The 12970-nt window shown below is 44.1% G+C and overlaps 1 protein-coding gene across 1 annotated transcript in view; it reads left to right on the top strand.

The window, feature by feature from the left end:
- The window catches only part of LOC139255875 (protein CC2D2B-like), a 558271-nt gene that overhangs the window by 410666 nt on the left and 134635 nt on the right, over positions 1–12970 (top strand). Inside the window, exons 26-27 of the mRNA XM_070874046.1 lie at positions 5774–5868; positions 12372–12468. Coding sequence (XP_070730147.1) covers positions 5774–5868; positions 12372–12468 — 192 coding nt within the window. The remainder of the gene's footprint in view (positions 1–5773; positions 5869–12371; positions 12469–12970) is intronic.

Genomic DNA, 12970 nt, shown 5'->3' with positions numbered 1-12970 from the left:
AGCAATTTCTGTTTTGTTTCAAATTTCCAACATCTGCAGTTTCTTGGTTTTTGACCAGATTTATTTTATTTTATTTAATTTTACAATTTGCCATGATGGGATTTGAACTCTGGGTTACTAGTCCAATAACCACTAAACTTCCACTATTATTTGCAAAACCTGAAGCAAAATATTGATTTAATTTCTCACTATACCTACACTCTTCACAACTCCCTTTGCTTCATTGCAATCCTTTACTCTCTTGAATTATGCTTTTATTTTTAATATGCTTATAAAGGCCTGTACTAACTCATTTTATGTTACCTTTTAGCTTTCTAATCTCCCTTTTCATTTCCCTACTGCACTTTGTATATTCCTCATGATTTTCTTTCATACTGTTAGCCCGAGTTAAATATCAAATTATTCTTTTTAAAATTTCAGTTAAGGTTTCGGACCTGACAGAGCCCTATCGGACCTTCTGCAGTGGAGCCCTTCTTGATCACAGTTCTAACCTCAGGCGTAGATTCCACCACATGTGCTCTTACTGGGGCTCTAAAGACTTTGGGCTCCAATCTCTAGCATTGTATTGCCTAGGTTAACCATGTTGGACAGTGTTTCTGTGACAACCATAAAGCAGGCCTTGAATAACCTAATTGCTGAACATCACAGCCTCTCTCACAAATGGCAACCTGCATGCCATCAATAATGTAGAACGAGACTTTGTATTCTTGCTCCCTTTTCCTACTGCCAAAGGTGTTGCAAAAGATGCTGTTAGTACCGATAGTTTCTCACTTCCTCGACTACTATAGTATTGCATCGTGGCAGTGATAACATTGAGTATCTGCTGTCTTAAGACATGATGGGCTAGGAATTTGGCTCTGTAGCATAGGTGCTACGATGCCGTTTTGTGTTCAAAATGTCTGAATAGCGTGCGCACACTACTGGTGCGGGCCGTGCCGGATGCCATTTTGGTGAGGGTGCTTGCATACTACTCTGCCGTTAATATGCAGAGTAAGCAGATTGTGACGTCAATCGGCTGATTTGATGCCAACGCTGCCATTTTTTATCTCAATGCTGGAGCTAATGCCCTCTCTTAACCTCGTACAGGAAACCCCACGAGTGCTATTTAAAGGGAACATGACCTACTTACAGGTTAGTTACTGATTGATTTCTACTAGCTGTTGCTGAGTTTGTAGAAGGATTTGGTGCTTTCAAGACTTCTTTAAAGTTGCCTAAAGTCTACAAGGACTGATGTGGCACATGATACAGGACTTAGTGCTGACTTGCAAGGGGCCTGCTCAGACCAGTTGCTCCCAGACATGGGTGCAGTGGTGTGTATCCCCCTTAGTCTGAAGAATGACAGGGAGAATGGGCAGAGGTGACACAGAGTAGGACAAGCTGCTGCAGGAGGAGGAGGGGGAGAAAGGCTATCAGCAGGAACCATATCCACCAGGGTCTTCAGGGAGCAATTCTGCTACCTCACTCTCAGCAACGAACAATATGTGCGATGCCTCCTCTTTATTAAGGAGGCACTCACAGAAATTTGTCACAGAAAATTGCTGCAGGCAGACCTGCTGGTTCAGTCCAGGATGAGGACAGAATTGCCAGTGGCTGTAAAGGTGACCATGGCCTTTAACTTCTTCGCATTGTGCTCCTTCCAGGATGGAGCAAGCGACATCTGTAACATCTCCCAGTTCACTGTCCACTTGTGTATAAGGAAGGTGAGTGAGACTCTGTATGCAAGGAGAGCTGAATACATTTCATCCTGTCTTGCCGGAGAGAAGTAGACAGAGTGAGCATTCAGCTTCGCCAGGATAGCAGGCTTCACCATGGTGCAGAGTGCCACTGACTACACACACGTTGCTTTGTGGGTGCTGCATCAATGTACCCCAATCGGAAGATATTCCACTCCCTCAATGTCCAGCTGGTGTGCGATCATACTCAGTGCTCAGTATCCTGGCATCAGCCATGATGCCATCAATCTATGGCAGTCTGCTGTGCCATCAGCATTTGAGCCACCACGACAAATCAGAGGGTGGCTACTGGGACACCTGGCTCATGAACCTGATGCGCTACCCAACCACACATGGACAGCATGCATATAATGAAAGCCATACTGCCACATGGAATCAGATAGAGCAGACCATTGGCATCCTTAAACAACACTTCCACTGCCTGGACCGCTTTGGAGGAGCCCTGCACTACTCACCAGTGCGCTTCTCAAGATTCGTCGTGGTCTGCTGCATGCTCTACAACCTCGCCATCATGACGGCACATCCCTTGCCACTCTCTCGGGGTGTGCCTCAACAATCCTACTGATCTGTTAGATAACAGATTGATGGACTGCTGTGACAGCCTGCAAGCCCCTTTCAACACTGGTGAATCCAGCCTTGATGGCAGCAAGCTGAGCTTGCATGACTTCAGTCTGAGAATCCATTGCAGCCCTCAGATGTCGGATAGCTTCTGCTTGTGCTGCAATGGAAGCTGAGACATCAGCCATCAGGTCCTGCATCATGGCATGGTCCACATTTGCATTAATGGATCTGCCCACCCCTTCCACGTTAGAAAGGATGGACTCCACGCTCTGTGCAAAGCCTTGTGTAAGGTTGGAGCTGGAATCCCCCATGCACCTTGACATTGCATTCAAGCTTTCTGGCAGGCCTGCCAATGCAGCAAGGATTTCATCGTGCATACCCATCAGTGTTTTTCAGTAAGGCACCCCATCAAAGTCCTCGGGGCTGAGATTGAGTCCCGCACCAAACGGGGCACACCTCTTGTTTTTTAAAGTGTTTCTTTGCCCCAATCCATGGGGTGGAGAATCCGGAGAAATTCAGCACTTGGAATTTTTTTTTGGTCAGAGTGGTGTTGCGGGGCTGAAGTGCGGGTGGGTCGGAATGGCCGTCACTCCAAGTCATCAGCACCGCGTCACAACGTCCCTCCCTTTCAGTTAAAAGGGAGAGCTGCTGTGAACTCTGCAGCCACTTTAGTGGCAAACACTGGGCCACCAGGGAGGGTTTCAGTCGGGCCAGCGGCCTGGCACCCAAGAGGGGGTGCGATTTCGCACGGAGCAATTTCCCATGGGGGTCGAAAAGCAGGTCGCCGCTGGTCGGTAAGGGGTTGGCACGTGCCTGACGCGGCAGGAAAACAGGCAGTGCAGTAACCCGTTCCTACCACATGTGGCCCGGGGGCAATTTCGGACAGGTCTCTCTGCTCCATTCCCGCCTCTTAGAGGCGATAATGTAGCTTAAGGAGGGGGGCAATTTCAGCCCCTTCATCTGAGTCCTGTGCAGCAGAACTCACGTACAACCTCACCCTCCGGGTAGCTGGAATCTGCGTTACCCTTCCCCCCTGCCCTAGCTGCTGTCCATTTGTGCTGATAACTCACAACATGCAGATCCCGCTTCTAAGCTACCTTCTAAAGTCCACACAGTGCCAGTATCTGAACTGGTGGCTGTGACTGTCAGATCAAGTGATCGTGTTTCTTCTTCAGCAGCACTCTCCTATTCCTCTTATACTGCCTGGCCAAGTTGGATTCCTTGCGTTTCTGAAATGAGAAAGGCACCAGAGTAAACATAGAAACATAGAAACATAGAAATTAGGTGCAGGAGCAGGCCATTCGGCCCTTCGAGCTGCACCACCATTCAATAAGAACATGGCTGATCATTCAACCTCAGTACCCCTTTCCTGCCTTTTCTCCATACCCCTTGATCTCTTTGGCCATAAGGGCCATATCTAACTTCCTTTTGAATATATCTAACGAACTGGCTTCAACAACTTTCTGCGGTAGAGAATTCCACAGGTTAACCACTCTCTGAGTGAAGAAGTTTCTCGTCATCTCGGTCCTAAATGGCTTACCCCTTATTCTTAGACTGTGATCCCTGATTCTGGAACTTCCCAGCAATGGGAACATTCTTCCTGCCTCTAACCTGTTCAATCCCGTCAGAATTTTATATGTTTCAATGAGATCCCCTCTCATTCTTCTAAACTCCAGTAGATACAAGCCCAGTTGATCCAACCTCTCTTCATATATCAGTCCTGCCATCCCAGAAATCAATCTGGTAAACCTTCGCTGCACTCCCTCAATAGCAAGAACGTCCTTCCTCAGATTAGGGGACCAAAACTGAACATAATATTCCAGGTGTGGCCTCACCAAGGCCCTGTACAACTGCAGTGGTGTTGTGTGGAGGGAAAGCAAGAAGTGCGTGCTTACACCATCTGCAGCTTGTAAGTCAGAAGAGATTGCGGGATGAGGGAGAAGTGAGATGTGAGCATACCGTCATCTTCAATGCTTACAGCGCCGCCACTGGCCACAGCCTCAGTCACAGCCACTCCAATTATGGCAAGCACTGTCTCCTTGAGCGGGGTCAGGACATGGAGGTGTGCCTGTTCCCCTCCAGTTAGATGCAGCTGCCTACAATTGTGTACCAACTTATCCTGCAGATGAGAGGGAAGTGTGCCAATGAGTGTGGTCAATGTGTTTGGCTGATGTGATTGTCATGGTTGAATAGCTGGCAATGTGTGCAAGCTGTGAGATGTGGGTGTGAGGCTTGCAGCAGTGGTAAGTGTGTGAGGTTGAGATGGAGCATATGAATGTGAGGTATAAGTCATGATTGATAGGTGGTAGGTGAGGGTGTTGTGAATTAAGCAGTGCGTGAGGCTAGTGGTGCAGTTTGTGGGATATGGCATTTGGAGATGAATTCACTGATCTTGACTACTCGTGTGAATTCATTAAACTTCTTCCTGCAGTCCATGCAGGTCTTCAGGGCTACACTGCTTGCATTGACAATGATGGCTACTTGCTCCCATTTCCTTCTCAGCGTCTGTCTGGAGGGCCTCCTGTCCCCCTGTGATACAGGACATCACTCCTCCTTTCCACCTCCTGCCTCGAGTGTTGCATCTGAAAATCTGGGAGCCATCTCTCTGCCATGTTGTGCCACCTTCACTCTTCCTATAAGTCACAATCTCCTCTACAACGACTTCCAGTACCTGATGCATCCAGAATGCACCTCCCCTTTAAGTGGTGCAGGCTGGCTTTAAGAACTGCAGACTATATTTACTTGATGCTAGCCTCGCACGAACTTGGGTCCATGCTCAGTGTGCAGCCACTCAGCAGCGCATTTAGCACTGGGCTGCACGCCACTATCATTATAATTAGCAGGCAACACAAAGATTGCGCGCTGCCTGCATTACATTGAACGGACACGGGTTAATCACGCATCGTGGTCCCCACGCCCATTTTCAGGGGCTATCCAATTTTTAGTTTTCTGTGTAAAGAGATTCCTCCTAAATTCTTTATCTAATCTGTTAGTGGCTATCTTATATTTATATCCCCTTATTCTGGACTAACCCACAAGTTGAAACAGTTTCCCCATGTTCATAATTTTAAAGACTTCTATCAGGTCTCTGCTTAGTTCGAGTCTGCTCTGTGTTTCCTGACAATTGCATCTTCTCAATTCTGACAGCATCCTTGTAAATATGAAAATAAACAAATTATATCATAAAAGGGTATTCATTTATTTGATAAATGTTTATTTTCCCAAATTATTACTATTAATCTGAATGCATAGTAGTAATGAGTCAAGCAGAAAATGTTAGCAATGCATGTACTATATTCAATTTACTAGGGTGATAACTTTTAATTTTGAAAGTGTAAGTGATTAATTTGAACAAAATAAAGGTGAAAGCCATAAGTTAAATTTACTCAATATGCTATTACATCCTAGTTCTTACATCTGAGAAAACAGTTCTAAAATAACAGTTTTTATAAATAATTATATAACATGTTGTTTGGAAGGTGAAAGCTTCTGTGATGAAAAGACTTTTGAGGGTCAAGCATCATTATACATTACAAGATATTGTTGTTGAATGTGAAGAAATTAGTACCATAAGGTGAGCTATTTAATGTATTTACTGAATCATGAAATAATAAGAATTGAAATAATTTTAGTTAATTTATTTAAATTAATGGCCTAGAAATTGGTTCATGCCGGCCTGGCAATGCAAACCAGGGGCAGGAATGATCCCTGTGTCGGAATTGGTAATTGCAAGACCCATCTGATATTGGGCGTTAGGCCCCATTTATATGCGGCTGGCAAGCTGCAGATGCCTGCTGGACATCCCCAGATAGCTCGCTGGTGAAGTTTATTTGAATTTTGGGCAATGCATCGCTGACAGCGGTCTTCAGGTAGTCCCTGGGAAATGGGGCAAAGCAATCAGGAGGGAGGAAGGCAACCAGGAGATGGGAAGAAGCAATTTGGTGGGAGAAATGTGACCAGAAGAGGGAGGGAAGCTATTCAGAGGGCAACAAATGGTGCCCAATAGCGGTCCTGGGTTTTAATGTGGAGCCAGGAGGAGCACTCCTGCACCTCTCAGCTCTGCACTTATGCAAGTATTCAAAAAAAACCTCTCTTTTTGGTGGCAGTCCCTTTTAGGACTGCTGTAGACCATGTTTTCCTGACATAGTTAGCCCATCGCTGGCTGTATTCAAACCAGTCCAAATTTACAAAGGAGACCTCAAACAGGCAGTAAGCCTTGTTTTTATGTTTGCAAAAGGCACTTTTTCTGCCTTCACCAATGTGGTAGGCAGTGTATTTCCCGCACCTAATGAGCATGCACGTCCCACCTACCATATTGGATGATTAGGTGCCAATGTTACACCTGAAAAACAGCCATAGTGTGATTGAATTTCTAGGCCAATGTGTTCCATATTTTACCATCTGTCCATTTGTAGCTATCAGTTAAGCACTAAGGGGGAGAAATTCGGGAGCGCCCCAAGTTTGAAAAATTAGCACCAGGTGCTAATGTTTTCAAACTTTTAAAAACTTCGATGGTTATGCTCCAGGAAGGCTACCGCTCCACTTCCAACCTGGAACACAAGAGGCAACAGGTGGAAGAAGAAGGTGTGCAGCGCTGCACAATGGGCTGAGCAGCGCTGCTGTGTTGGAAGGCTCCTTCCCTCCTTTAAAGGACAGGGCCATTGCTGTAGGCTCTGCAAAAGAAGAACTTACCTGGACACTGATGGCAGCCGTGATCCGGCCCGATCAGCCCAATGCACTGCGGCAGAGTGCTGGGCTGATTGATTGTGGGTGATAAAGCTGGAAAAAAATCAAAGAGAACAATGGCCATTTTGTTTTTACTTACCTCGGTCACCTCGCCTTTAAGTATCGCCTTTAAGTATCACTCCCAAAGCGCCCAACTTCCCAATGAACGCCTCCTGCAGCTGCTGGTGTTTTGATCCAGTGATGCTGCAGGGGACGGAACCAAAGTTCATGTCTGAGGCGCTACTGGGCAATGCCCATGCAATGACATCACAATCTCTGGCCAAAGGAGATTTGGGTGCAACGCCGTACCACCGCCAAAAAACTCCTGCCGAATATAGCAGGAATTGATCTTCTCATTGCGCCCGGTCAGTAAGTCATTAGCGCCCCGTTATTGCCCCCCGAAGGTAATAATGGAGGGTGCTAAGGAGGCCAATTTCTAGGCCTACGGGTTTAATTTCCTCTAATCATTAAAGACAGCATACTCATTAATTGTGCATTCTTGTATGGTCATGGTTTGTGAGTTTGCTTTAATGGAGTGGGTATAAGCACAAACCATAATTTAAGGGTTTTTATTTGCATGTAAAATTCTTGTAAAGAAACAATTGAAAGAATTGTGCAAATTTCTTTAGATACAGTTTCATTTACACAATGTACTAATTTCCTTTATTTAATGCAAGCTTTAAACCAGGAAAGTGAGCTAAATGAGTTTGGGATGTGAGTGAAGCTGAAATCCATGATCTGTGTAACTAGATCCTGGCCTTACGTCCGAGATTCTGTCGGGCCTTTTAAGGGTTGTTGCCTCCATCCGCCCTTTTGTTCAGCATTCACATTCATTTATATAATGTTGTAGCAAAATTTCTGGGCTAACTTTAGAGTGCTAAATATATGGATTGGAGAACATATTTCTCTCATTTGCATTTTTTTTTCAATATGCCTTGTCACATGCATACTGAGCGACTCTGGGTCCAGGTAGTGGGAAATGGAGAGCTATTGCAGGAAGTTGGGATGCAATTTTTCATCCCCTTCTCACTACAAATCTGCCAAAAAATTTGTGGGGAAGCAGGTCATTATGTCAGAGTTCACTAAAAATGGGTTCTGTTATATATGTAAACCTGTAAATACCTGTGTAATTTCGTTGTCAGAAGGCTCATCCCCTGGAGTCCCAAGGGATCCCAGGCTGGAGAGGCACTCTGGAGACTTGAAATAAAAGATTACGGTCACACTTTACTTTGTGCTCAAAGTATCTGGTCAGACTCTTTATTCATACATAACAACTGGCAACGAGATACAGATGACGAACCCAACGATGCAGAGAACAGTGGGAATCCTGGGGAAATTTTTGGAGGGAGATGATTGGGAAACCTTCGTGGAGCGACTCGACCAATATTTCGTGGCCAACGAGCTGGAAGGAGAAACAACCACTGCCAAACGAAGGACAATTCTCCTCACCGTTTGTGGGGCACCAACGTATGGCCTCATGAAAAATTTGCTTGCGCCAGTGAAACCCACAGAGAAATCGTACGATGATTTGTGCACACTGGTCTGGGAGCATCTGAACCCGAAGGAAAGCGGTCTGATGGCGAGGTATCGGTTCTACACGTACAAAAGGTCTAAAGGCTAGGAAGTGGCGAGCAATGTCGCCAAGCTAAGACGCCTTGCAGGACATTGCAAATTTGAAGGACATTTGGAGCACATGCTCAGGGACTTCTTTGTACTTGGCATTGGCCATGAAGTGATACTTCGCAAACTTTTGACTGTAGAGACCCCAATCTTGAGTAAAGCCATAGCGATAGCCCAGGTGTTCATTGCCACCAGTGACAATACCAAGCAAATCTCTCAGCACATGAGTGCTGATACAAGTACTGTGAACAAAGTAATGTTGTTTTCGAATCGCAATGTACAGGGCAGACCTCACGTGCTCACAGCTGCATGTCCGCAGATGTCTCAGAGTCCGCCATCATGGGTGATGAATGCTAGGCGCTGCGGGGGTGATCATCGTTTCCATTCATGCCGCTTTAAAGGATAGGTTTGCAAGAGCTGTGGAACAATGGGACATCTCCAATATATGTGCAGGCAAGCTGCAAATCCTTCTAATCCTGCAAACCACCATGTTGCAGAAGAGGACAGATCCACAGCGGATCACGACAAACCAGAGCCTCAGACAGTTGACCACGAAGCAGAACCCATCACCTGCAGCAGCCCAGCCAGACTCACCACATCCAGCCGCCCTGCAAGGCCAGCTGTACAGCAGCCCAGCGAGGGCCCAACAAACGACTTACCAAAATCAGCATTTGCACCGAGACAATCAACTAGGGAAAGAAAGGCCCCAGATCGACTCACCTTGTAAATAGTTACACTATTGACTTTGGGGGGAATGTTGCTATATATGTAAACCTGTAAATACCTTGTGTAACCACCAGAGGGCTCATCCCCTGGAGTCCCAAGGGGTCCCACAATCCCTTGGGACCACCTGTACTTAAGGAGGCCTCACAAGCTGGAGAGGCACTCTGGAAACCTGAAATAAAAGACTACGGTCACACTTTACTTTGAGCTCGCAGTATCTGGTCAGGCTCTTTATTCATACATAACAGGTTCCACTGTAAATCATTTAGTTATATTGTTGTAAAAACTAAGGATTAAAATAAAATCATACTTTATACTCTTTTACTTGTTGGAATTTAATGCTATCAATACAAAAATGTCTAAACTTATTACTATATATTGTTTATTGTGTCAAAGCCAAATAAGCCTTGCCTTGTTAAACATGATTGCACCTCGAAAATCATTGAAACCTATGCGTAAGGAGAGAAAAAAAATACCTGTCCAGACCTTGTCTGACGGAGACATCAAGCTGCTTATTAACGTAATAGGAGCATACAACATACCAATGAGGAAATGTATTGCCAGGTAAGAAGTATATAAAATATGTCTAGGTGTATAGGACGTCATGCTTCAAGTTAGTCCCTGCACTGGTGTATTTTGTTCCTCCACTAATATATTGTTATTGCAACCAATGTTCTAATCACTAAATTGGAATTCCCAATTTTCTTCCCTCCTTTTCAAAAAAGTGTAGTTCCCTACCAGACCAAAGTGGCCATTCCATGTGTGAGCTTTGTTAATGAGTGCTAGCAGGCCAATTGACTGTGATGGCCATAATACTTGAGTGTCATTGTGCGGTCAGGAGTGCAAACTCTTGTTTTTTCCTTTCCAAGTTGAGAAGTTAGCCTAGATTTCCACTGCTTAATTTTGACAGATCTGGGGTGGGTAGGATAAAAAAATGTTTCCTCTACTCCTGCTGTGCTTACAGAGGGATTCATAAATCCTGCAGAGAGTAGTTTCAACCCTTTAGTTTCCCAAGAGAAAGATCTGCAGAATTTCTCCCCCAAATATAGGAAATATTCCCAAACAACAACTTGCACTTATATAACACCTTTAATGTAGAATAATATTCCAAGGTTCTTCACTGAAGCATAATCAGACAAAAATTGACTCTAAACCTAAGAAGCAAATATTAGGAGGGGTGATGAAAAGTGTGACCAAAGAGGGTTATAAGGAGGGTTTTAAAGGAAGAGAGGGAGGTGAGAAATTGGCTGCTTTAAGCCTAGGAGCAGCCCAGGATGGCATAAGTGCTATATGTGCTTTGAAATTAATAGCTGATGAATCGACAAGAAACCAACATTCCCTGGAATAGCTGAGGACAGAGGCAGGTAGTGCCAGCACGGATGGAGCTGAGATGACAATCCACATAGGGGAAGGACAGGAGGCTGCTGCTTCTCATCCACTAGCTGAAATTCTCTACTGCTTCCCCATGATGCTGCTCCATTGTAGATCCGTTATTGTCCCAAAATCTCAGCTGCTGCCGACTTCCTTCTCCACTTGTTCTAGCTGTTTGACTTCAGCGGGGCTAAAGTAACGGAGCGAACAACCCCGACTCTAATGCCCAGCATAATTTAAACAGATAAAATCAGTGAAACAAGAAGTCAGCAGCAGTTGGCACAAATTTGCTTTTTTAAGTTGCAAATTAATGAAAAATGCAAATTGGGAATAGGATTATAGATACATTCATGTCGATTTTTTTTGTCATTATGATGCATTAAACGGGAAAGGACCTCTGCCAACAAATAACCTGACATCAGTTTTCAAACCTTGACAGCATCTGAACCCAAGTAAAGTCATCCATTTAATTGGAAGGAATAATTTCAAACACAGAAGATACTGCGAAAGAAGTTGCTGAATGTAATTGATATTCCAAGAATTAAGGAGATGACTAAATCACAAGCAGTGAATTTGTTAACTTTCCTTTGTAAAGCTTTGGTATTTTTAGGAACACCTGAAACAAAGGTGCTATACCTGAGGATTATTGATAGAGAAAGTTATGCTGTTATTCAAAAATGGAGTGAGGCATGAATCAGGAAATTATTGACCTTTTAATTTCAGCTCTACCTACTCTAAAAGACAACAAGTATGGCTGATTTGGGAAATTACATTTGTTACACTGGAGCAGTGGGACTGCTCTTCTAAAGTTGGGGCTAGGATATATTGCTGAGCAGTGCATAGGGAGAATTCTTTACTCTGCATTTAACCATGCTATATCTAACCTTAGAGTGTTTGGGGGAGACATTCCTCAGTGCCCCGATTGGGGGTGGTAACTGGCTCAGGGCGGGACTTCCTGCGTCCGGCGCGGTAGTCCTGTCCTGGCCGGGAAATTGCAGTTACCATCCCTCGCCCCCCAGAGGCACTACCGGGCGTCGCAAAAAGGGGCAATTTCAACCCCTTTGATGTTGACGCTGGATGCCTAAAATGGTGACATTTTCCTTTTCAGCTGTATCATCCTTCAACTTAGTAAGCATAAAAATTCCTGAAAAATTTAAATGGACCAAAAATTGGGTGAGCTCCCTTATGGCATACATTCCTCCCTGCCTGATTTTCCTATATTTACTGTGCTCAGGTGATCAAATGCGCCCATCACAAAACCAGGAAAATCTATCCCATATATTTCTCACAATGTGGCTTATTTACAACAAAAGGTAAATATTCACTTATCAGCTTGGTCCTCGAACTCAACATTATGATATGTCCTACACAAATAATGTGTAATTCATTATTTATCATCGTTTGCAAAAGCCTTTGTCACGGTGATAAATTTTCACAGAGAATATTATTTACTTTAAATGAAAGATATTTGTTTTGAGCAATTGTAATTAGCTCAGCTTATGTGTATCCTGACACATGCTTTAAGAATCTAAATGAAAAAGCGGTCATAAAAAATACTTTGTGTGCTGTGTTCTTGAATGTGATCAGTTTTGTAAGACAGAAAAAACACTATATATTGTGAAATAATTTTATTCTTAGGGGACAACCACTGTTTGGACCATTGGCCCCAGTGTCTGGAATGCCCAGCAATATGCATTACAGGAAGCCTGATGGTGAAGAAGATCCTTTTAACCAGGTAGAAAATAACACTGCCCCCAGTCAACTGTTACAACATTTGCTTCCTTTTAAAATTACCTCTAAAATAAAGGAAAGAAAATAACATATTTATATAGTGCCTTTTATAACCTCAGGATGCCCAAAGCGTAATATCAGCTCAGCAATATTGTTATGTTCTTCATAGCTCATTTTTCCTGTTAAAAAAGATAGGAGTCAATAATGTGATGCTCCACCTGTAGTGCTGATATGCATCAGGTACAGGAGATCTGTATTATCAGCTGCTGGCCACTGATTGCCATTTACACACAAGTAGATTCACAAGGGTAGCCACTTGGTTGTTTTATACAATGTTTATATAAAGTTTCCCTTAATGTTCTGTCAAACATTGAAATCTTTATTTGGTCTTGGATAGATTTGTGTGCACCTTTGGAAGTGAATTAGTGAGTTGCAGTGAATGGTGAGACATAATGGTACCTCCAGCAATGGTGGTGAATGTGAATGGAATGGCTTGGTCATTGCAG

The sequence above is a fragment of the Pristiophorus japonicus genome, chromosome 3 (genome assembly GCF_044704955.1).
Source record: "Pristiophorus japonicus isolate sPriJap1 chromosome 3, sPriJap1.hap1, whole genome shotgun sequence".
Lineage (NCBI taxonomy): Eukaryota > Metazoa > Chordata > Chondrichthyes > Pristiophoridae > Pristiophorus > Pristiophorus japonicus.
This window is presented reverse-complemented; position numbering and strand designations above follow the sequence as displayed.